The sequence below is a fragment of the Arvicanthis niloticus genome, chromosome 22, assembly GCF_011762505.2.
Source record: "Arvicanthis niloticus isolate mArvNil1 chromosome 22, mArvNil1.pat.X, whole genome shotgun sequence".
Taxonomy (NCBI): domain Eukaryota; kingdom Metazoa; phylum Chordata; class Mammalia; order Rodentia; family Muridae; genus Arvicanthis; species Arvicanthis niloticus.
The window spans coordinates 3,043,919-3,068,392 of record NC_133429.1 but is presented as its reverse complement, the minus strand read 5'-3'; the positions used below and the strand labels follow the sequence as shown (position 1 = coordinate 3,068,392).

Here is a 24,474-nt window from a genome sequence, read left to right as displayed (position 1 = left end):
CCCTCTCCCTCGGCCAACTGCCAACTCCGCGCCGCCTTCTCTCTCCCGGCTCCTTGGCTCTCCTCATCTTCTCCCTTTTTCTGCCTCTGGCTCCTCCCACTCCTCTTCTACTGCCCAATCACTGGCTGTAGCCTTTATTTAACAAATTTGATTTGACAGAAGGTTTACAAGATTCACTCCTCCTTTGCAGCCCCTCCCAGGAGTGGAGTTACCATGACAACAAGAGGCTAGGGCTATCCACCACACCCCCGCCCAGAAAATCCCTATCCCATGACCCCTTTTCCTTTTTGCTTTTATACACTTTTAAAAATGTTAATCGAAGGCTTTATAAGTTTGGTATTGCTCAATCAGAAGTGTAACCCAATACCCAACCTAGACATATCAACTGTCTTTGACTGGTGGAGACACGCGAACATCTGCCTCCATAACCCCCTCCCCTCTCTTTCTCTCTCTTTCTCTCTCTCATCACCTAGCTTCTCCTCTCCTTCTTCTCCTCTCTTTACTCCTTCTCTTCCTCTCAGTACTCCTCCCACCTTAGCTCCTCCTACATATCACCCTTCCTGTTAAAATAAAACTTTTCTCTCAAAATACAATTAGAGCATAATTATGCCAATTTGTACCAGTGAGGTACAAAATAGTCCTAATACCCAGTCCATCATTTTGTTGACTGACCAGAACCTCTGTCATCTCTCCTAACTAAAACACTTATCTCTGAACCTGGCTTTTTCCTTGGCTTGAGAGTGAATGTCAGCTGAAAACCATCCACTCAAATCTTTTCTCTCAAGGTAAATAGCCAGGATTGGCTATGAGACTATAAGTTTTCAACTCCATCAGAAATCCAGAATGGCTGAGTTAACTAAAATTATGGGAAGCACAAAGCATAGCTTCTAAAACTTAGCCAATTTATAGAGTCCTCTGAACACCTGGAAAGCCCCCATACTACCGAACATTGGAGCATCAAATCTTCAGCCTTCTGGCCCAGAATCATCTGACAGACATTAGTGCTGCAGAATTATTAAGGGCTGATTACTCTGTCTAGGCAGATATAATCAGTCGATTGTTCTGCAAGTGTGTCCTTTTCTGGACATTAATTTGTCTGTAGGTGAAAAGAAGCAATTCTTGCATAGTGGCTGTCTCACCACACGGGAGTAACTCCAAGGATGCTCAATTTCTTCTTAGAATCCAAGACAGGAAGCTGTCAGGAACAGACAGGTCTCTAATCAAAATGAACATTAATTACAGAAATGTTTGTATCATCAATTCTGCGGACTTCTGACGTTTTGAAAACCAACTATCCATGTAAGATAATCTGAACTGTTGTCTGTTAACTCTACACAGCTATTTCTAAATAAAACATAGAAAATACCCTAACAATAAACACCAAGCCATGAATTTGCTATAGTCCCTTAACTCACAGGATAACCATCTCAAATCTGTTTTAAAAAGTTAAAGAAGGACTGGGTCTAAGCCTTGTATTCCTAAATGTGTTATACAGGTACAATGCCCATGAGAGTATCAATATTCATCTCACTTTTATATCAATAAGAAGCTCATACCAATGAAAACCTTAAATTTGAAATCAAAGTAAAGTTGTGCCATTTAAGAAATTATAACTTCATCTTGATTATAACTGTACAGATTTCTACCAATAGTTATGGCTATGCAATAAATCCTAGATAATACTCCCTATTCCCATAAAACCACTACTTTTCCCTAGAAAGACAGCCCAATATTTACCACCTTAGTCCCCAAGCCCAGGGAATAGGGGCGCTGACTCTTCTTTAACTTCTTCAAGCTGATTACGGGTGTTAAGATATTAGAAGAAGGGTGGGAGAAGAGTAAGTTGATAAGCCTCTGATGCTGTGTCTTCACTGCATCCAGATGGAATTCCAGGACATCGGAGGTTTGAGCAGGTCTGCCCAGCTTGCTTGATGAGTAGATACACCAAGGCTGTGTATTCTGAAATATACAATTCTCAAAAAAAATTTTAGTATCAAGATAAATTTTTAGAGGGCTGACATTTTTTAAAGATGTTTCTAACAGCTTTTCTTTTTTCCCCCTCTTTTATTGGATATAATATTTACATTTCAAATTTTATTCCCTTACCTCATTCCCTCCACCACCTAGGAACCCCTTATCCCATCCCCCCTCCTCCTGCTTCTATGAGGGTGTGCACCCACCTACCCCCCCACTCCCACCTCCCCACCCTCAGATTCCCCCCAATTCAGCATTCAGCCTTCATGAAACCAAAGATCTCCTCTCCCACCTATACCCAACAAGGCCATCCTCCCCTACATATACAGCTGGAGTCATGTGTCCCTCCCTATGTGCTCCTAGGCTGGTAATTTAGACCCTGGGGAGCTCTGGCTGGTTGGTATTGTTGCTCTCCTCATGGGGCCACCAACCCTTTTGGCTTCTTCAGTCTTCTCTCTAACTTCTCCAATGGCAACCCTTGATCAGATTAATGGTTAGCTGTGAGTATCTGCCTCTGGGTTTGTCAGACTATAGGGAACCTCTAAAAAGACAGCCTTATCAGGTTGCTGTCAGCATGCACTTCCTGTCATCCATATCAGCATCTATTTTTGGTGACTGCACATGGGATGAATACCCCCGTGGAATGGTCTCCATACAACCTCTCCTTCAGATTCTGTCCCACACTTTGTCTCCATATTTGCTCCCTTGGGTATTTAGTTACTCCTTCTAAGTAAGACCTAGGCACCACACTTGTTCTTCCTTCTTCATGAGCTTCATGTGGTCTGTTAGTTGAATCTTTGTCGTGTCAAACTTTTGGGCTTATATCCACTTATCAGTGAGTAAATACCATGTGTGTTCTTTTGTGATTGGGTTACCTCACTCAGGATGATATTTTTTAGTTCCATCCATTTACCTAAGAATTTCTCAAATTCATTGTTTTTAATAGCTCAGTAATATTCCATTGTGTAAATGTACCACATTTTTTGTATCCATTCCTCTGTTGAAGGGCATCTGGGTTCTTTCCAGCTTCTGGCTATTATAAATAAGGCTGCTATGAACATAGTGGAGCATATGTCTTTGTTATATGTTGGGGCATTTTCTGGGTATATGCCCAGGAGTGGTATAGCTGGGTCCTCAGGTAGTACTGTCCAATTTTCTAAGGAACCGCCAGACTGACTTCCAGAGTGGTTGTACCAGCTTGCAACCCCACCAACAATGGAGGAGTGTTCCTCTTTCTCCACATTCTCACCAGCATCTACTGATAAGATGAGTTTTTTATCTTAGCCATTCTGACTGGTGTGAGGTGGTATCTAACGGTTGTTTTGATTTGCATTTCCCTGATGACTAAGGATGTTGAGCATTTCTTAAGGTGCTTCTTGGCCATTTATGTTTCCTCAGTTGAAAATTCCTTGTTTAGCTCTGTACCCCATTTTTAATGTGGTTATTTTGTTATCTGGTGTCTAATTTCTTGAGTTCTTTGTATATATTGGATATTAGCCCTCTATCGGATGTAGGGTTGGTAATGATTTTTTCCCAATCTGTTGGTTGCTGTTTTGTCCTATTGACAGTGTCCTTTGCCTTACAGAAGGTTTGAAATTTGATGAGGTCCCATTTGTCAATTCTTGATCTTAGAGCATAAGCCATTGGTGTTCTGTTCAGGAACTTTTCCCCTGTGCCTAGGTATTCGAGGGTCTTTCCCACCTTCTCTTCTATTAGTTCCAGTGTATCTGGTTTTATGTGAAGGTTCTTTATCCACTTGGACTTGAGCTTTCTACAAAGGGATAAGAATGGATTAATTTGCATTCTTCTACATGTCCTTCAGTTGAGCCAGCACCATTTGTTGAAAATGCTGACCTTTTTCCACTGGATGGTTTTAGCTCCCTTGTCAAAGATCAGGTGACCATAGGTATGTGGGTTCATTTCTGGGTCTTCAATTCTATTCCATTGATCTTCCTGCCTGTCCCTGTACCAATACCATACAGTTTTGACTCTACTGCTCTGTAGTACAGTTTGAGGTCAGGGATGGTGGGTGATTCCCCCAGAAGTGCTTTTATTGTTAAGAATAGTTCTCACTATCCTAGGTTTTTTGTTATTCCAAATGAATTTGCAAATTGCTCTTTCTATCTCTATGAAGAATTGATTTGGAATTTTGATGGGTATTGCATTGAATCTGTAGATTGCTTTTGTCAGGATGGCCATTTTTACTAAGTTAATCCTGCCAATCCAGGAGCATGGGAGATCTTTCCATCTTCTGAGATCTTCAATTTCTTTCTTCAGAGACTTGAAGTTCTGGTCATACTGATCTTTCACTTCCTTGGTTAGATTCACTCCAAGATATTTTATTTTATTTGTGGCTATTGTGAAGGGTGTCATTTCCCTAATTTCTTTCTCATCCTGTTTATTCTTTGAGTAGAGGAAGGCTACTGATTTGTTTGAGTTGATTTTATATCCAGCCACTTTGCTAAATTTGTTTACCAGGTTTGGGAGTTCTCTGGTGGAAGTTTTAGGATCACTTAAATATACTATCATATCATCAGCAAATAGTGAAATTTTGACTTCTTCCTTTCCTATTTGTATCCCTTTGACTTCCTTTTGTTGTCTCATCACTCTAGCTAGGACTTCCAGTACTATATTGAGTAGGTAGGGTGAGAGTGGGCAGACTTGTCTAGTCCCTGATCTTAGTGGGATTGCTTCAAGTTTCTCTCCATTTAGTTTGATGTTGGCTACTGGCTTGCTGTATATTGCTTTTACTATGTTTAGGTATGGGCCTTGAATTCCTGATCTTTCCAAGGCTTTTAACATGAAGGGATGTTGAATTTTGTCAAATGCTTTCTCAGTATCTAGTGAGATGATCATGTGGTTTTTTCTTTGAGTTTATTTATGTAGTGGATTACATTGATGGATTTCTGACTATTGAACCATCCCTGAATCTTGGGATAAAGCCTACTTGATCATGATGGATGATTGTTTTGATGTGTTGTTGGATTCGGTTTGCGAGAATTTTATTTTTGCATCAATATTCATAAGAGAGTTTGGTCTGTAGTTCTCTTTCTTTGTTGGGTCTTTCTGTGGTTTAGGTATGAGCGTAATTGTAGCTTCATAGAACGAATTGGGTATTGTTCCTTCTGTTTCTACTCAATGGAATATCTTGAGGAGAATTGGTATTAGATCTTTTTTGAAGGTCTGATAGAATTCTGCACTAAAACCACCTGTCCCTGGACTTTTTTGGTGAGGAGACTTTTAATGACTTCTTCTATTTCTTTAGGGTTTATAGGACTGTTTAGATGGTTTATCTGCTCCTGAATTAATTTTGGTATCTGGTACCTGTATAGAAAATTGTCCATTTCACCCAGATTTTTCAATTTTGTTGAGTATAAGCCTTTGTAGTAGGATCTGATAATTTTTTTAATTTCCTCAATTCCTGTTGTTATGTCTCCCTTTTCAGGTCTGATTTTATTAATTTGGATACTGTCTCTGTGCCCTTTGTTTAGTCTGGGCAAAGGTTTATCTATCTTGTTGATTTTCTCAAAGAACCAGCTCCTGGTTTTATTGATATTTTTGTATAGTTCTTTCTCTTTGTACTTAGTTGATTTCAGCCCTGAGTTTATTTCCTGCCTTCTACTCCTCTTGCGTATATTTTCTTCTTTTTATTCTATATCTTTCAGGTGTTCTGTCAAGTTGTTAGTGTGTGCTCTTTCCATTTTCTTTTTGTGGGCACTTAGAGCTATGAGTTTTCCTCTTAGTACTGCTTTCATGGAGTCCCACAAGTTTTGGTATGATGTTCCTCCTTTTTTATTAAATTCTAAAAAGTCTTTAATTTCTTTCTTTATTTCTTCCTTGACCAAGTCATCACTGAGTAGAACATTCTTCAGTTTCCACGTGTATGTAGGTTTTCCAATGTTTTTGTCCATATTAAAGATGAGTCTTGGTCCATGATGATCTGATAGGGTACAAGGGATTATTTCAATCTTTTTGTATCTGTTGAGGCCTGTTTTGTGACAATTATATGGTCTATTTTGGAGAAGGTGCCATGAGGTGCTGAGACAAAGGTATATTCTTTTTTTTTAGGATGAAGTGTTCTATAGATGTCAGTTAAGTCCAATTGGTTTATAACTTCTGTTAGTTTCATTGTGTCTTGGTTTAGTTTTTGTTTCCATGATCTGTCCATTGCTGAGAGTGGGGTGTTGAAGTCTCCCACTATTATTGTATGAGGTGCAATGCATGCTTTAAGCTTCAGTAAAGTTTCTTATTTATGTCTGTGGGTGCCCTTGCATTTGGGGCATAGATGTTCAGAATTGGGAGTTCCTCTTGGTATATTTTTCCTTTAATGAATAAGAAGTGTCTTTCTTTATCTTTTTTGATTACTTTTGGTTGAAAATCAATTTTATTTAATATTAAAATTGCTGTTTCCGCTTGTTTCTTGGGACCATTTGCTTAGAAGATTGTTTTCCATCCTTTTACTCTGAGGTAATGTCTGTCTTTTTCACAAAGGTGAATTTCCTGTATGCAGCAAAATGCTGGGTTGTGTTTATGTATCCAGTCTGATAGTCTATGTCTTTTTATTGGAGAATTGAGTCCATTGATATTAAGAGATATTAAGGAGAAATGAAAGTTGTTTTCTGTTATTTTTGTTATTGATGGTGGAGTGATGTTTGTGTAGCTATCTTCTTTTAGGGTTGTTGGAAGACTACTTTCTTGCTTTTTCTTGGTTGTAGTTTCCATCCTTGTATTGGTGTTTTCCATTCATTATCCTTTGAAGTGCTGGATTTGTAGTAAGATATTGTATAATTTGTTTTGTCATGGAATATTTTGGTTTCTCCATCAATAATGATTGAGAGTTTTGCTGGGTATAGTAGTCTGGGCTGGCATTTGTGATCTCTTACGGTCTGTATAGTATCAGTCCAGGATCTTCTGGTTTTTATAGTCTCTGGAGAGAAGTCTGGTGTAATTCTTATAGGTCTGCCTTTATATGTTACTTTGCCTTTTCTCTTACTGTTTTTAGTATCTTTTCTTTGTTTTGTATATTTGATGTTTTGATTATTATGTGATGGGAGTTATTTCTTTTTCAGTCTAGTCTATTTGGGGTTCTGTAGGCTTCTTGTATATTTAAGGACATCTCTTTCTTTAGGTTAGGGAAGTTTTCCTCTATAATTTTGTTGAAGATATTTACTGGCTCTTTAAGTAGGGAATCTTCACCCTCATCTATACCTATTATCCTTAGGTTTGGTCTTCTCAATGTGTCGTGGATATCCTGGAAGTTTTGTGTTAGTAGCTTTTTGCATTTTGCATTTTCTTTGACAGTTGTGTCAATGTTTTCCATGGTATCTTCTGCACATGAGATTCTCTCTTCTATCTCTTGTATTCTGTTGGTGCTTACATCTATGACTCCTGATCTTTTTCCTAGGTTTTTTATCTCCAGGGTAGTCTCCCTTTGAGATTTCTTTATTGTTTATACTTCCATTTCTATATCCTGGACGGTTTTTTAAATTCCTTCACCTGTTTGGTTGTGTTTTCTTGCATTTCTTTAAGGGCTTCTACCTGTTTACCTGTGTTCTCCTTAAATTCTTTGAGAGTGTTGTTTATGTCCTTTTTAAAGTCCTCTATCATCATCATGAGAAGTGATTTTAATTCTGAATCTTGCCTTTCTGGGGTGATGTGGTGTTCAAGACTTGCTATGGTGGGAGAACTGGGTTCTGGTGATGACAAGTAACTTTGAGTTTTGTTGTTTACATTCTTGTGCTTGCCTTTCGACATTTGGTTAGCTCTAGTGCTACCTGCACTCACTGGTTCTGACTGGAGCCTGCCTTTACAGTTATCTTGGCTGTGTCAGAACTCCTTGGGGTCTGGATATCTCTGTGATTCTGAACTCCAGCTGTTCTGGGTACTGTGGCTCCTCTAGGATATCTCAGGATATGGTGTCTCCACAGTAGTAGACCAGCTAGGTGTTTGCTGCTCTGAGTGTAGTCACTCCTCTAGGATGTCTCAGGATATGGTATCTCCTGCTCTGAGGTCAGTGGCCTCTCTAGGATGTCTCCTGATGTGGTTTCCACAGGGGACCAGACCAGCTGGGTGTCTGTTCCAGCCACTGGGATTCAGGTGAGGGGTGGAAGGGGCCATATAACCCTTATACCCTAGCATTGTTTGTCATCCTTTAATGTTCCCATTAGCCATTCTTCTAAACAGTTTTGCTTCTACTTTTATGTTACAGTGTGTGTGTGATTGTGTGTGTGTGTGTGTGTGTGTGTGTGTGTGTGTGTGTGTGTGTGTGCATGTGGAAGTCAGAGAATAACTGGTGAGATCAGAACCTCTAGTATGTGAGTGGTTTCTAAGGGTTGACAGTGGATATTTCTCCAGCTATACCATCTATCTGAAATTCTGTTAGATGATCTAAATACCTCCTCTTCCTCAGTGAGCACTACTTTTCTTATATATAAAGAGTTTTCTAAGTGTGATTTTTATTTATTTTTTAATTGGATATTTTATTTATTTACATTTAAAATGTTATCCCCTTTCCAAGTTTCCTCCCAAAATCCACCTATTCTATCCCCTGTCACCCTGCTTCTGTGAGGGTGTTCCCCTACCCACTCCTGCCTCCCCATCCTTGCATTCCCCAAAATTGGAGCATTGAGCCTTCACAGGACCAACAGCTTCTCCTCCCATTGATGCCATGGGTTTCCCCATGTGTACTCTTTGGTTGGTGATTTAGTCCCTGGGAGCTCTGGGGGTCTTGTTGGTTGATATTGTTGTTCTTCCTATGAAGTTGCAAACCCCATCAGGTCCTTCAGTCATTTCTATAACTCCTCCATTGGGGACCCCATGCTCAGTCCAGTGGTTGGCTACAAGCATCTGCTTCTGTATTTGTCAGGTTCTTGCAAAGCCTCTTAGAAGACAACTATATCAGAATCCTTTCATCTAGCACTTCTTGACATCCACAATAGTGTCTGGGTTTGGTGACTGTATGTGGGATGGCTTCCCAGGTGGGACAGTCTCTGAATGGCTTTTCCTTCAGTCTCTGCTCCACACTTCATCTCCATATTTTCCTCCATGGGTATTTTGTTCCCCCTTCTGAGAAAGACTGAAGCATCCACAGTTTGGTCTTTCTTCTTCTTGAGCTTCATGTGGTTTTTGAATTGTACCTTGGGTAGTCCGAGCTTTTGGGCTAATATCTAATTATCAGTGAGTGCATACCATCTGTGTTCTTTTGTAATTTAGTTACCTCACTCAGGATGGTGTTTTATAGTTCTATCCATTTCCCTAAGAATTTCATGAAGTCATTGTTTTTAATAGTTGAGTAGTATTCCATTGTGTAAATGTACCACATTTTCTGTATCCATTCCTCTGATGAAGGACATCTGGGTTCTTTCCAGCTTCTGGCTATTATAAATATTTAATACCTTAAAAGTAAAAGTAAAAAGACAGGTAGAGATATATTGAACATTCAAAACTTAAAGAAATGACTGATCAAACATAGTAGAAATAGTAAACCTTTATTTTAAGACAAATCTTAAATCCTATACAAAGTAATTTTTGTCCCTTACAGGTCCATAGCTGCTAATGAATGGATCAACAATCTTTATATAGTATACACATTAGAAGCAAAATATAACAGCAAAAAATACTAAGATGAGCCAGGCAGTGGTGGTGCACACCTTTAATCCCAGCACTTGGGAAGCATAGGCAGGCAGACTTCTGAGTTTGAGGCCAGCCTGGTTTGCAGAGTGAGTTCCAGGACAGCCTGGGCTACACAGAGAAATCCTGTCTTGAAAAAAAGAAAGAAAAAAGGAAAGAAAAAATACTAAGACAAAACAGAATTGGGGAACATGAACATATGACATTAACATAAAAAGACATATTGAGAAAACATAATCTATTTTGACAGGAGAGTGTAATAGCAAGATACACACAAATAAAGTTGATTTTTAAAAGAGTTAATGTATAGTCTTTCTATATGTTTTATTAAAAATATAAAACATAACTAGGTTTTAAAAAATATAACATTTTTAAAACTATTGAAAATTACATCCTGAATGTAATATGATGTTAAATTACATTAGGAGCATATTTTTTCTTACCTGAGAGTTTAATCCATAAGGATTAGTCATTGAATCTGTTCTCAAAAGAAAAAAAAATATAATCTGAACTACTAAGTGGATATTTTCTTGAAAAATATTTCTCTATTGAGATTTTTCCAAAATTTAGTAATTTAATAGCTATGGAATTATCTCAATATGTACAGGAACTTAATTCCCAGTACTGTAACCTGAATTTGATCCTAGAACTAAGAAGTAGACAAAGGCATTATAGACTGTTGGATTTCTCTAGTATCAACACATGGACACTAGCATATTTAATATACCTTTGTCATCAAATATGAAGGGAGGTGGGTAAAAGAAAAAAAGAAGCTTTAAACAAGAATTAGTTATAGCCAAAAAAATCCACATGAGAATGTTCAAATGAGAATTGATGAATAAAACATTCATGTGTTTCATACATTTGAGACAATAATCATTATGTAGAAAATTCAAAAGGCAACATTTTTCGTAGGATTGGATTCAAATGATTGATTGAAAGTTAAGAATTGAGAATTTTGCAATGTAATTTTGTATTCTCAGGATTAAAATGTATGTTTCAACAATATTACAAATATAAATAAAACATTTTGGTAAAAACAGAGAAATAATTAGAATACTTCAACATACAACTAAATCAAATGAGTTAAAGAATGGTATCTTGGGTGTTTTCCTTACCTATTTGACACTAGGTAGATTTATGTGAAAAAACAAAGTCACAATTAAAATAACCCTTCAATGACAGGCCTGCTGGAACTCCACGTGGTCATGTTTTTGACTAGTGATTGTTGTGGGATGGCCTTTCATACTGTGGTGGAACCAACTCTAAGAAGGTGACCCTGAGCTATATAACAAAAGATCCTGAAAAAGACAGAATAGACAAGTTAGGAAACACCACACCACCATGGACTCAGCCTTGGTTCTTACCTCCATATCATACCTTGAGATACTGTCTGTTTTTCCTTACTAATATATTTATAAACTGTAATGTGAAAAAAAACCTTTCCTACATAATTTGCTTTTGCTCGTGTGATGTTATGAAAGAAATAAAAAATTTAACTTAGGTGATTATTAACCTTATAATTCTCATCTATTTATGCCTATGTGACAAGGTAACATGGTTTTAATAATAATCTAATGAGTCATTAATGTATTAGGATAAAGGCAAAAGTAGATATAAATTTATGACCAACTGCATTTCCACCAGGTATGGATCAGTGTGAAAAATGTCCAGAAACTCATTATGCAAATGCAGAGAAGAGACACTGCCTCCAGAAAACTGTGATCTTTCTGGCCTATGAGGACCCCTTGGGTAAGGGACTCACACTTGTATCCCTGGGATTCTCTGCACTCACAGTTCTTATTATTGGCATCTTTGTAAAGCACAGAGACACTCCAATAGTCAAGGCCAATAACAGGTCACTCAGTTACACCCTGCTCATCACTCTAACCTTCTGCTTCCTCTGTCCCTTGCTCTACATTGGCCTTCCAAACACTGCTACATGTATTCTGCAGCACAACTTATTTGGACTTCTGTTTACTGTGGCTCTATCCACTGTGCTGGCCAAAACCATCACTGTAGTTTTAGCCTTCAAGATTACTGCTCCAGGGAGAAAGACAAGATGGTTGCTGATATCAAAAGTCCCTAATTTCATCATTCCAGTTTGCACCCTGATACAAGTACTTCTCTCTGGTATATGGCTGGTAACAGCACCTCCATTTATTGACATGGATGCTCATTCTGAACATGGACACATAATTGTTCAATGTAACAAGGGCTCAGCTGTTGCCTTCTACTGCACCTTGGCCTACCTTGGAGTCATGGCCTTTGGTAGTTACCTTATGGCTTTTTTGTCTAGGAATCTACCTGACACATTTAATGAAGCCAAATTCCTGGCTTTCAGCATGCTGGTGTTCTGCACTGTCTGGGTCACATTCCTCCCAGTCTACCACAGCACCACTGGGAAGGTCATGGTGGCTATGGAAGTCTTCTCTATCTTGGCTTCCAGTGCTGGAATTCTAAGCTTAATCTTTGCTCCTAAGTGCTATATTATTTGGTTCAAGTCACATAGGAACACTGTTCATCACATCAGGGACAAAAGTCATAAGAGCAAACTTTACTTAAAATATAGTTCACGTGATTCTACAAACTAAACTGAAATGTGCTAATTCTCTACCATTCTAACATTCAGATATAAGCTTATAACATGGTGTTCCTAAGATGACTCTGAGTGCACAGATGCTTCGCACCAATCCTCATTCTGGACTTGATTTCTTGAAATGATTTGGTGAAGTAACAAATTTTCAGAATTTGAACTAGAGGTTGTCCACTGCCCACATTTTTTTTAAAAGCCTGTGTAATAAATCTTTTTGAAAATATTATAGTTTGGATAATGATCGCAGGATATCTTATTGTTTACACTAACTTAAGACATTATTCTTTTTCTTTTGAAATCTGTTACATTTTGGAACCATGACACTATGCACAAAACCATATGGTGATTCTTAGGCTTTTCCTCCTCCTTTTTATTTTCTTATTCTTTTGTTAAAAACTTGGACCACTGATGTTTTTCATTACAGTTCTTTTTTCATTCTCCCAGTGCTTCCCACACAATGTGTATCTGAAGGTGCTGATTTCTGATCCTGTCAAATATTATAAATTGCGGCACGATTGTTTTTAGAAAATGTATATGGATTACAGTTCAAGGGCTGCATTATTGGTTTTTAATACAAAGATTGTGCTAATTCTTAATTTTAAGTCATCTACTGTCATGAATAATATAATAATAATCTGATAGTCCAATGGTCTTAGGTGACCCTTGGTAAAGTCTCCTGTGACACTACAGGGATCACTATACACAGGTTGAGTATCTATGATCTAATTAGAGTGGAGCCTTACTCTGACTCTGTTTCCTGCCTGTGGATCATGTTCCCTCAACTGGGCTGCCTTGTCTGCTTCAGTGGGAGAGTATGTGTCTAGTTATGCAATGACTTCAGATGCAATGGTGGCTTGGTACTCAGTGGAGAAATCCCTCTTCTCAGAGGTAAAAGGGAAGTGAAAAGGGAGGAGGGCCTACATGAGGGGGATCTAGGAAGAAAGGGCAGGCGGTAATCTGGATGTAATGTGAATAAATAGATTAATAAATTAAGAGAAGAAAAATAGTATTAACCACTACTTACAGCATTATAGTTTATAATTGATATTGAACCATTGTTTCTCAATGCCTATTTCAATTTTGACATGTACTTTAACACAGGAAATACAAGAGAACACAAAATTATAGTTGTGACTTATATGCTTAATTTCATCTGGTGGTTGATTTTTTCAATGTACTAGAAAAACAACAGATTGTTGCTGATATGAGTGCAATATACTTTCATATTAAGAAATATAGGTAGGGCAGAATTTGTGCAGTATGATGACAAATAGATACCCCATGGAATAATCCATTGAGTAAACACAGAATATAACATACAGTACAACCAAAGAGAAGTTTCTACTTTTAGCAGTTGTGAATAACAGGTTTTTTTCATTTATATGAGCATGCATAATATATTTGTAACTGAATGAACACATAATGGGAGCACTTTGTTTACTGACAAATACTTTAAAACAATTTTCTGAATGTATCTGAACATAAAAGAAAGTAGGAGTAAGACTAATTGAAAGGTCACATCAAGTGTTGAGTGCATGATTAACTTTTCTCTCAAGTAGCAGCTCTCTACTGAACAATTAAACAAATGTACAAAAAGCAAGTTGTGCGGTATAAACAAAATAATAAAACACATGAATAGAGTTCTGTAATCTGAGCTTAACTGAACCATGGTAAATACTTATAAGCTTACACAGGGATCAGATGCAGAGAAGCTCTTCAATATGTTGTTTGGGCATTTAAATTCAGTAGATTGTTGACCTAGAGAAATAGCTTCACTTAATTTTTACTAGACTTAATTTTTTATTGGTTTCATGGTTAAAGACTGATTCCTAAACATCAGCATCTGACTTAATGTAGGTAGTAATAGCATAAAGAGACTTCAATGTGTGAGCAGAGGTCTCCCTGCACTCTGTTAAACATTCATTCACATCCAGAGAACAGAGATATTAATGTAATTGAGAAACAAAACTAAATAGCAAAGATCTCTATTAACTTTATACTGGAACTCAGAACCCAGAAAATGAGTATGAATTTTCATCACAGACACCAATGGTGAAAATTTTATTATATATTTTCAATTAATGAAAATTAGCATAGTCTTAAGACAAATATAATCTTAAATAAACAAAGAGAAAAATATTGCTTGTATAGCTAAAATATGATAAGATATTTTCTGAAACTCTCGTATATTAAACCTTATTATGTTTCATTATGTGTTTTCTCCTCTAAGAAGGGTGTGAGTCTTCTGAGTGCAGATATCATATTATTTATACTGTCTCTAGAAATGTATAACACATTACTTTCAAAATTGTGTCTTTCAATGGAAATTTGTTGGTGACATCATAAAATTTGAATATTATTTTGTTGTATGTGAAGCACATATGTCTGTAATGTCAATAACTGTAATTTCTCTAGAGAGAAAATCAATTTTACCAGCCAGCTCTAATGACTATGTTTGTGCTGCTGCACAGAATACCAAGTAATTCTTTGGAATATGCATTTTATTTATTTTAGCACCATGGAAACTAAGCTGTGACATCATCAGCTGCCTAATGTATCCTCAAGTATTAGATGCCATCAGTAACACACCAACTTAGTATGGCTCCAAGAGCTGAGTTCTGAATCTCTTTTCTACTTTACATGCTGATTCTGTTAAGTACAGTTTTGAGATTGTATAAACAAAAGAAAAGAATCATTATTTTTAAAGAACCTCTCAGTTCATACAGACTTTCAATGTTATCTAAATGCCATTCACTAGTAAATGTGAAAAGTTGTTGGGACAAGTATAATCTCTATAATATAGTTGCAGTTACTAAGACTAAGTGAGGTTGTAAAGTTTCCAAAGCCACACAGCTCATAACTGAAGAGGCTTGCACTAGAATCAAGCTCTCAAAATTGTAACTCAATGGAGTTTCTTCATTGGTGTCAAGGAAATTATAATGCCTTCATCATTGTATTGTGTGAGTAATCAAAGTATTGTCACTTGTCAGAAAATTTACTTTATATGGATCTTTTATGGTGTTATTTTATATTTTATTTTATATTGTACCATGAATATTGGTAGCATTGCTAACACAATGGTATCATCCCACAAAACAAAACTTTCTCTCTAGATATTTTTTGGATCTTTCTTTTACTCTTTCTCTCTCTCTCTCTCTCTCTCTCTCTCTCTCTCTCTCTCTCTCTTTCTTTCTTTCTTACTATTGGATCATACCATACATTTCTACTTCTTTTCATGTTTGATTAAGCTTAACTACTAATGATTTCTCTTCAGTACTACTTACATAAAGTAAAAACAAAAACAGACAATTGAACAAAATACCATAAGGAGATCATCCAGAGAAACCTGCATTGAGTTGGTGCTGAGAAGTGGATTCAAATTGAAGGAATTCTGATGATACAATCACTACTACTAAATTTATTTTTCCCAGATATGTATAAATTTGTGAAGTACCCAGACAGTCACTATGTAAGCACATGGAAGAACCACTGCCTAAATAATACTTTGATATTTATCACTTATTGTGACCCTTTGAAGAAGGCCCTGATCTTCATGATACTTGGCTTGTTCTTACTATCAGCTGTGGTTCTTAGCTGTTGAACAGAGACATGCCTATTGTCAAGGCCCATAACCAAACTCTGAGATACACTCTGCTGTTCACTATCACATTCTGTTCTCTCTGCTCCTTGCTCTTCAATATCTATCCCAACAGAGAATCCTGTATGTTGCAGAGCAACATACTTATAATTCTGTTCACTGCTGCTCTTCCTCTATTTTAACATAAACTCTCAGTAGTAGTAAAGAATGATGAGGAGGTTAATGATATCTAGGACTTCGAACATAATCAGTTTCCTGTGCACCTCTATCCAACTCTGTCTGTCATAAGACTGGAAAACTCCCCATCCCCATAATAACAAAGATGCTCACTCTGGACACAGACACATCACAATAATGTGCAACAAGGTCCCAGGTATTTCCTACCACTGTATCTTTGGACATATGGAAGCCCTTGATCCACAGAGTTATCGAATTTCTCTCTTGTCTACAGAACTACCTGATACAACCAATTAATCCAAGGTCACGTCTTCCAACATTATGGTGTTTAAAAGTATGTGGGTCACATTCCTCCCTGTTTACCATAGCACAAAGAGAAAGGTTATGTGTATTTTGAAGTCTTCTCTATTGTGGCTTATAGTATAGAAATTCTGGTTCTTATCTTTACCTCTAAGACTTAAAATCTGTTGTTAACCCCAGAATGAAACCTATTTGATATTATCAGGGACCAAACTCATTCTATTATGAAGCATCCTCTTATAACTTAGCCCATGAGACCCCCGCCTGGTCTGCTCCTGTTTGGACACTGGATCCTAAGACATCCTAGAGGGACCACTGAACCCAGAGCTGCAGGTAAGAACACTCACACACTGCCCTATGCCCATAGCTGGGTGCAGGGAGCGCTCAGGTTCCAGCAGACACCCAGACCCCACCCTTGCAGAATACCACTTCCCTTCCTCCCCTCTCCAAGATCTGAGGCCTGGAGTAGACCCCGCCTTGTCTGCTCCTGTGTGGACACCATATCCTGAGACATCCTAGAGAAGCCACTGAACCCAGAGTGGCAGAGGAACAACTGAACTCAGAGAGACAGACAACATATCCCAAGACATCCTAGAGGAGCCACTGCAATCAGAGCAGTAGACACCTTATCCTGAGACATCCTAGAGGAGACACTGCACCCAGAGAAGTGGACACCTAGCTGGTCTGCTACCTTGGAGACACCATATCCTGAAACATCCTAGAGGAACCACTGTACTCAGAGCAGCTCAGGCTCAGGATTAAAAGGTCACAGAGACATCTGGACCCTGAGAAGTTCAGACAAAAGCAAGATAACTGTAAAGGCAGGCTCCAGTCAGAGACAGTGAGTACAGGTAGCGCTAGAGTTAACTATATGGTGAAAGGCAAGCGCAAGAACGTAACCAACAGAATCCAAAGTTACATGGCATCATCAGAACCCAGTTCCCCCATCATAGCAAGCCCTGAACACCCCATCACAATGGAAAAGCAGGATTCAGAATTAAAATCACTTCTCATGATGATGATAGAGGACTTTAAGAAGGACATAAATAACACTCTCAAAGAATTTAAGGAGAACACAGGTAGACAGGTAGAAGCCCTTAAAAAGAAAACACAAAAATCCCTTAAAGAATTGCAAGAAAATACAACCAAAGAGGTGAAGGAATTTTTAAAAAAAAAATCCAAGATCTAAAAAAGGAAATAGAAACAATAAAGAAATCACAAAGGGAGACTACCTGGGAGATATAAAACCTAGGAATAAGATCAGAAGTCATAGACACAAGTATCAACAACAGAATACAAGAGATAGAAGAGAGAATCTCATGTGCAGAAGATACCATGGAAAACATTGACACAACCTTCAAAGAAAATGCAAAATACAAAAAGCTACTAACCCAAAACATACAGGATATCCAAGACACAATGAGAAGGTCAAACCTAAGGATAATAGGTGTAGATGAGGAGGAAGACTCCCAACTTAAAGGACCAGAAAATATCGTCAACAAAATTATACAGGAAAACTTTCTTAACCTACAGAAAGAGATATCCATAAATATACAAAAAGCCTACAGAACTCCAAATAGTTTAGACCAGAAAAGAAATACCTCCCACCATATAATTATCAAAACATCAAATATACAAAACAAAGAAAAAATACTAAAAGCAGTAAGGGAAAAAGGTAAAGTAACATATAAAGGCAGACCTATAAGAATTACACCAGACTTCTCTCCAGAGACTATAAAAGCCAGAAGATCCTGGACTGATATCATACAGACCCTAAGAGAACACAAATGCCAGCCCAGACTACTACACCCAGGAAAACTCTCAATAACTATTGATGGAGAAACCAAGATATTCCATGACAAAACCAAATTTACATAATATCTTACTACAAATCCAGCACTTCAAAGGATAATTGGTGGAAAAATCCAATACAAGGAAGAAAACTACAACCTAGAAAAAGCAAGAAAGTAATCTTCCAACAACCCCAAAAGAAGATAGCTATACAAACATAACTCCACTTCCAATAACATAAATAACAGGAATCAACATTCATTTTTCCTTAATATCTCTTAATATCAATGGACTCAATTCTCCAATAAAAAGACATAGACTATCAGACTGGATACATAAACAAAACCCAGCATTTTGCTGCATACAGGAAATGCACCTCTGTGAAAAAGACAGATACTACCTCAGAGTAAAAGGAAGGAAAACAATCTCCCAAGCAAATGGTCCCAAGAAACAAGCTGGAGTAGTGATTCTAATATCAAATAAAATCGATTTTCAACCAGAAGTAATCAAAAAAGATAAAGAAGGACACTCCATATTCATCAAAGGAAAAATGTACCAAGAGGAATTTGCAATTCTGAACATCTATGCCCCAAATGCAAGGGCACCCACATACATAAAAGAAACTTTACTAAAGCTTAAAGCATACATTGCACCTCACACAATAATAGTGGGAGATTTCAACACCCCACTCTCAGCTATGGACAGATTGTGGAAACAGAAACTAAACCAAGACACAAAGAAACTAACAGAAGTTATGAGCCAATTGGACTTAACTGACATCTATAGAACATTCCATCCTAAAACAAAAGAATATACCTTTTTCTCAGGACCTCATGGTACCTTCTCCAAAATAGACCATATAATTGGTCACAAAACAGGCCTCAACAGATACAAAAAGATTGAAATAATCCCTTTCACCCTATCAGATCACCATGGACTAAGACTTGTCTTTGACTTGGACAAAAACAATGGAAAGCCCACATACACGTGGAAACTGAACAATGCTCTACTCAATGATAACTTGGTCAAGGAAGAAATAAAGAAAGAAATTAAAGACTTTTTAGATTTAAATGAAGATGAGGACACATCATATCAAAATTTGTGGGACTCCATGAAAGCAGTACTAAGAGGAAAAATCATAGCTCTAAGTGCCCACAAAAAGAAAATGGAAAGAACATAAATTGACGGCACACCTGAAAGAGTTAGAACAAAAAGAAGCTAATATACCCAAGAGGAGTAGATGACAGGAAATAATCAGACTCAGGGCTGAAATCAACCAAGCTGAAACAAAAAGAACTATACAAAATATCAACAAAACCAGGAGCTTGTTCTTTGAGAAAATCATCAAGATAGACAAACCCTTAGCCAGACTAACCAAAGGGCACAGAGACAGTACTCAAATTAATAAAATCAGAACTGAAAAGGGAGACATAACAACAGAAACAGAGGAAATTAAAAAAAATCAGATCCTACTACAAAGGCCTATACTCAACAAAATTGGAAAATCTGGATGAAATGGACATTTTTCTAGATAGATACCATGTACCAAAGTTAAACGAGGAACAGATAAATCATCTAAACAGTCACATAACCCCTAAAGAAATAGAAGCAGTTATTAAAAAATCTCCCCACCAAAAAAAGTCCAGGACCAGAGTGTTTTAGTGCAGAATTCTATCAGACCTTCCAGGAAGACCTAATACCAATTCTCTTCAGACTATTCCACAGAATAGAAACAGAAGGAACAATACCCAATTCGTTCTATGAAGCTACAATTACACTCATACCTAACCCTCACAAAGACCCAACAAAGAAGGAGAACTACAGACCAATCTCTCTTATGAATATTGATGCAAAAATACTCAATAAAATTCTTGCAAAACGAATCCAACAACACATCAAAGCAATCATCCATCATGATCAAGTAGGCTTTATCCCAGGAATGCAGGGATGGTTCAATAGTCAGAAATCCATCAATGTAATCCACTACATAAATAAACTCAAAGAAAAAAAACACATGATCATCTCATTAGATACTGAGAAAGAATTTGACAAAATTTAACATCCCTTCATGTTAAAAGTCTTGAAAAAATTAGGAATTCAAGGCCCATACCTAAACATAGTAAAAGCAATATACAGCAAGCCAGTAGCCAACATCAAACTAAATGGAGAGAAACTTGAAGCAATCCCACTAAGATCAGGGACTAGACAAGACTGCCCACTCTCACCCTACCTACTCAATATAGTACTGGAAGTCCTAGCTAGAGTGATGAGACAACAAAAGGAAGTCAAAGGGATACAAATAGGAAAGGAAGAAGTCAAAATTTCACTATTTGCTGATGATATGATAGTATATTTAAGTGATCCTAAAACTTCCACCAGAGAACTCCTAAACCTGATAAACAACTTCAGCAAAGTGGCTGGATATAAAATCAACTCAGACAAATCAGTAGCCTTCCTATACTCAAAAGATAAACAGGCTGAGAATGAAATTATGAAAATGACACCCTTCACAATAGCCACAAATAAAATAAAATATCTTGGAGTGAATCTAACCAAGCAAGTGAAAGATCTGTGTGACAAGAACTTCAAGTCTCTGAAGAAAGAAATCAAAGAAGATCTCAGAAGATGGAAAGATCTCCCATGCTCCTGGATTGGCAGGGTTAATTTAGTAAAAAATGGCTATCTTGCCAAAAGCAATCTATAGATTCAATGCAATCCCCATCAAAATTCCAAATCAATTCTTCATAGAGATAGAAAAAGCAATTTGAAAATTTATTTGGAACAACAAAAAACCCAGGATAGCGAGAACTATTCTCAACAACAAAAGAACCTCTGGGGGAATCAACATCCCTGACCTAAAACTATACTACAGGGCAATAATAATAAAAACTGCATGGTATTGGTACAGAGACAGACAGGAAGATCAATGGAATAGAATTGAAGATCCAGAAATGAGCCCACACACCTATGGTCACTTGATCTTTGACAAAGGAGCTAAAACCATCCAGTGGAAAATGGACAGCATTTTCAGCAAATGCACTGAATGTAAAAAATATAACCTCAATATTGTACCAAAATATAATGAACTTTATTTATGTAAGATCTTGTGCATAAAATAATTTTGGTGTAAGAGTAGATACAATAATCCATTTCTATTTGACTAATATTCTAATATTTATATATTCCCCATTTTTTAAACCCCTGCCCTTCATTTAAGGATAACAAATGTAATAGTAAAAAAAAAAAAAAGAAACAAAGAAAAACTTGTAGATTAAGAAAGAAAAAGAAAGACATAAATCCCTGAGTCTAAGATTCTATTTTGTTTGCTCCCCATTCAAGACCTCAGTTATTCATAATCATCTTCTAGAATGATAACATATCTATTATTCATGAAATAAGCACAAAGATCTACCCAACCTTAAGCAACTGGGACAGATGCTTTCTGCTGAATTTGGGCGAAGAATTTTTGTTTGGAGGACCACGAAAATTTGAATAATTAGTCTTTTAAAAGTGAGCTATAATCATTTGTTATCCAGTCTGTATGTGCTGAGAAAGCTCATGGCTTAAGTGAAGTCCTGATTGGAACCTTCTGAGAGGATAAATGAACTGAGGTCATCTGGATCAGCAGTCCTTTCTGAAGCCATTCTAGAATCCAGTCTCTAAAAATAGCATTAGTTTCAGGCAGGAGGGAGTTGTAACACAGCTATCAACATCTCATCTTCCCCAAGGGTGATTACAATCAGAGCTGTCCTCCTGATCTTCACAATCCTTACAAGCAATATAGTTTAATAAAGGTATCTGAAGGGAATGTTTGGGGCACATGAATCAAATAAGGATGATTCCTGCTCTTTGTTTGAGCAGGTGAAAGAAACGTGTTTTTCTTTAGAAGTTAGTTTGATCATATAAGCAAACTGCAATATAAAGCACTGTAGGGTTTGTGGAGTCCCTCATCCACTCTGCCACAGGGCTTGTGCCACTCAGGAAGACAGGACATGGGAGTTTTGACTGTGCTTACTTACCTTGTGTTGTAGCTAGGCAGGTGTCAAGCTATAGGGCACACTCCTGGGGTGGGGAAGAGCAGTCTGAGGTCCCAGGGACAGCCAGAGCTGGCACAGGATCCCTGGTCTGCAGGGAGGCTGAGGCTGCCTGGTTCTCAGGCTCTTGGGCACCCAGGCACTGCTGGGAGCTGCAGAAGAGCTGAGAACAGAGCAGGGGCCCAAGAGCTGGATCTAGAGCCCTTCTATGGAACATTTGATGGTGGTGCTCTAGGCAACAGCCTTCTCCATTTCTCCTCATGGCAGATCCCTATGAAAAGGCATTTATTGTCATGGTGGAAAGTGGATGAGTACATTTGTGCCCCACTCCTCAGGGCAGGCCTGTGGTTAAATACCTTTTGCAGAGAGGAGTGTCTTGGAAAGAGAATTTATTGGCTAAGTCCTCCAGGCCTTTAGGTACCTCATTAAAATGGAGATCTGGCTTGAGGCTATGTGACCACAGGTCATGTCCTCCACAAGTGGGGGGCTTGGATCTTTGCCCTTATGTGACTGGTGGCCACAAATCTTTGGAGGGCTGTGGGGGGTTGTAGCCACATGACAGGAAGCAGGTGCCCAGGAGCTGGACAAATTACCTTCTGCATCTTCAGAGTCACGGAGGTTTCTAGCCTTCGCTCAACCAGGAACCAGGCTGCCTTTCACAGTCCTACAAAGCTACATCCATGCCACCTTTAAGTATGGTATTTAATAATAAGTATTAGAACTTTGAAGCTAACAAGATTTACTGGTTATGCAAGCTGAGGTTCTGGCTGGAAAAATACAAATGCCCTAGTCAGTTTCTAAGTTATTTCAATAGAGATATTTTCAAATCTATTACCCATGTACCTGGTTCTTTTGACTTTTTCCTATCTTCAGCTGAACTCTTCAGAAGGTCTCCCTCTACCAAATCTGATCATTAGTACAAAGCCTTTTCTTAGACCTCCTAACACAGTCTGTCCTTGTTCCAGAAGTTTGAACTCATTTAAGTTACAGACTGAATCACTTTAGCATCCCCTTTTTATATAGGTTTGCTATATTTTCATCTCTCTCATACAGGGTTTACAATACCATTCCAACCATAAAACTTATAACCACCTTCATTTTAATCATTTAAAACAATTATTTTTATTCATTGAGACAGAAATTTTTTTCTTTCTGTGTAACCCAGGATGGATTACATTTGTTGTGTAGATTAGGCTGGTCTCAAACTCACAAGAAACCTATCTGTCCCTTCCATTGTCTTCCAAGTATTGAGATCAAATGCATGAATTTATATATTATCTATGTATACCATGTATGTCTTGAAAACATTTATATTAATTCCCATTTCTTTATCCCTTCTTTAGAGATGAATTTCTATGTGAATCATGATTCCCTCATTCCCCTTTTTTATATAAATACAAGATTGATATATTAAGTTTCAAATTATTGTGGATATTTCTACTTTTTTATTAAGCAAAAAATGTACAGAGTATCCTTAAGGAAAACATGTGTCACATAAAAGTTTAGACTGTCCTGTACAAGTGGTTTTATTTTATCAGCAGGGGTTCCCATCTTAAATTTCTTTCATAGACCAGACTGTTCTAAACACTCAGTGTTCTATATGTCTCTGACTCATGGATCTGCTGAATTTTAACTCTGACGCTGTGTTGTGACTGGCCATACTCCCACTCTACACTGTTGACTTGATTAGTCTTCTGTTGCAGCCCAAGCTGCTGCATACTTGGGGGCCAGAAATGTTGAGAACTGCACTACCCCACATTTGGGGGCCATAATGTCTCAGACCGCTCTGTCAATGTTGAAACCCTCACTGCCAGAAGCCTTGGGGGCTAAGTTGTTAGAGCTCGCACTGCCCCAAGCTGCTCCAGTCTGCAGGTCGGGGTTCAGCAAGAGAAAGAGTGAGAACAGACTCGAGAAATGGAGACCAGACAGAGTGTGATTCAATCCCATTTATTCTTCAGTCTCTCTTCCTAGTCCAAGTCCCAAGTCTTGAGTTCCTAGTCCCTAGTTCCTAGTCCCTAGTGCCTCCAAGTTCCAAGTTACTTCTTCCAAGTGCTAAGTGCCTAACGTCTAATTCCAAGTTCTTCCTCCAAGTGCCAAGACTCAAGTGCCTAATTCCTACTCCAAGTTGTACTCTCTGAAGTGTCTGATTCTCTGTTCCTCCAAATTGTTTAGAACTCTCCTGTCTGCCTCTCTCCTTTTATATGTCTCACTTCTAAGCCACACCTTTTAGTCATGCCTTTAATCATGCCCTTAGGTCTTGTCTCTAAATCTGATCTCTAAGTCACACCCTTAAGTCACACACCTTTAAGTCTCACACACCCAAGGGAAAATCCTGGGTATCTAAAGCAAGATGTTATCAGAGTGTGCTCAGCTGT

At 37.8% G+C, this 24,474-nt stretch overlaps 1 protein-coding gene across 1 annotated transcript in view; it reads left to right on the top strand.

Annotated features, from left to right (window-relative positions):
- LOC143435652 (vomeronasal type-2 receptor 116-like) overlaps window positions 1–16,944 on the top strand; it is a 69,034-nt gene extending 52,090 nt beyond the window's left edge. Inside the window, exons 6-7 of the mRNA XM_076919167.1 lie at window positions 11,251–12,153; window positions 16,846–16,944. Of these exons, the coding sequence (XP_076775282.1) occupies window positions 11,251–12,153; window positions 16,846–16,895 (953 nt within the window). The 3' untranslated portion in view covers window positions 16,896–16,944. The remainder of the gene's footprint in view (window positions 1–11,250; window positions 12,154–16,845) is intronic.
- The last annotated feature ends 7,530 nt before the right edge of the window (window positions 16,945–24,474 follow it).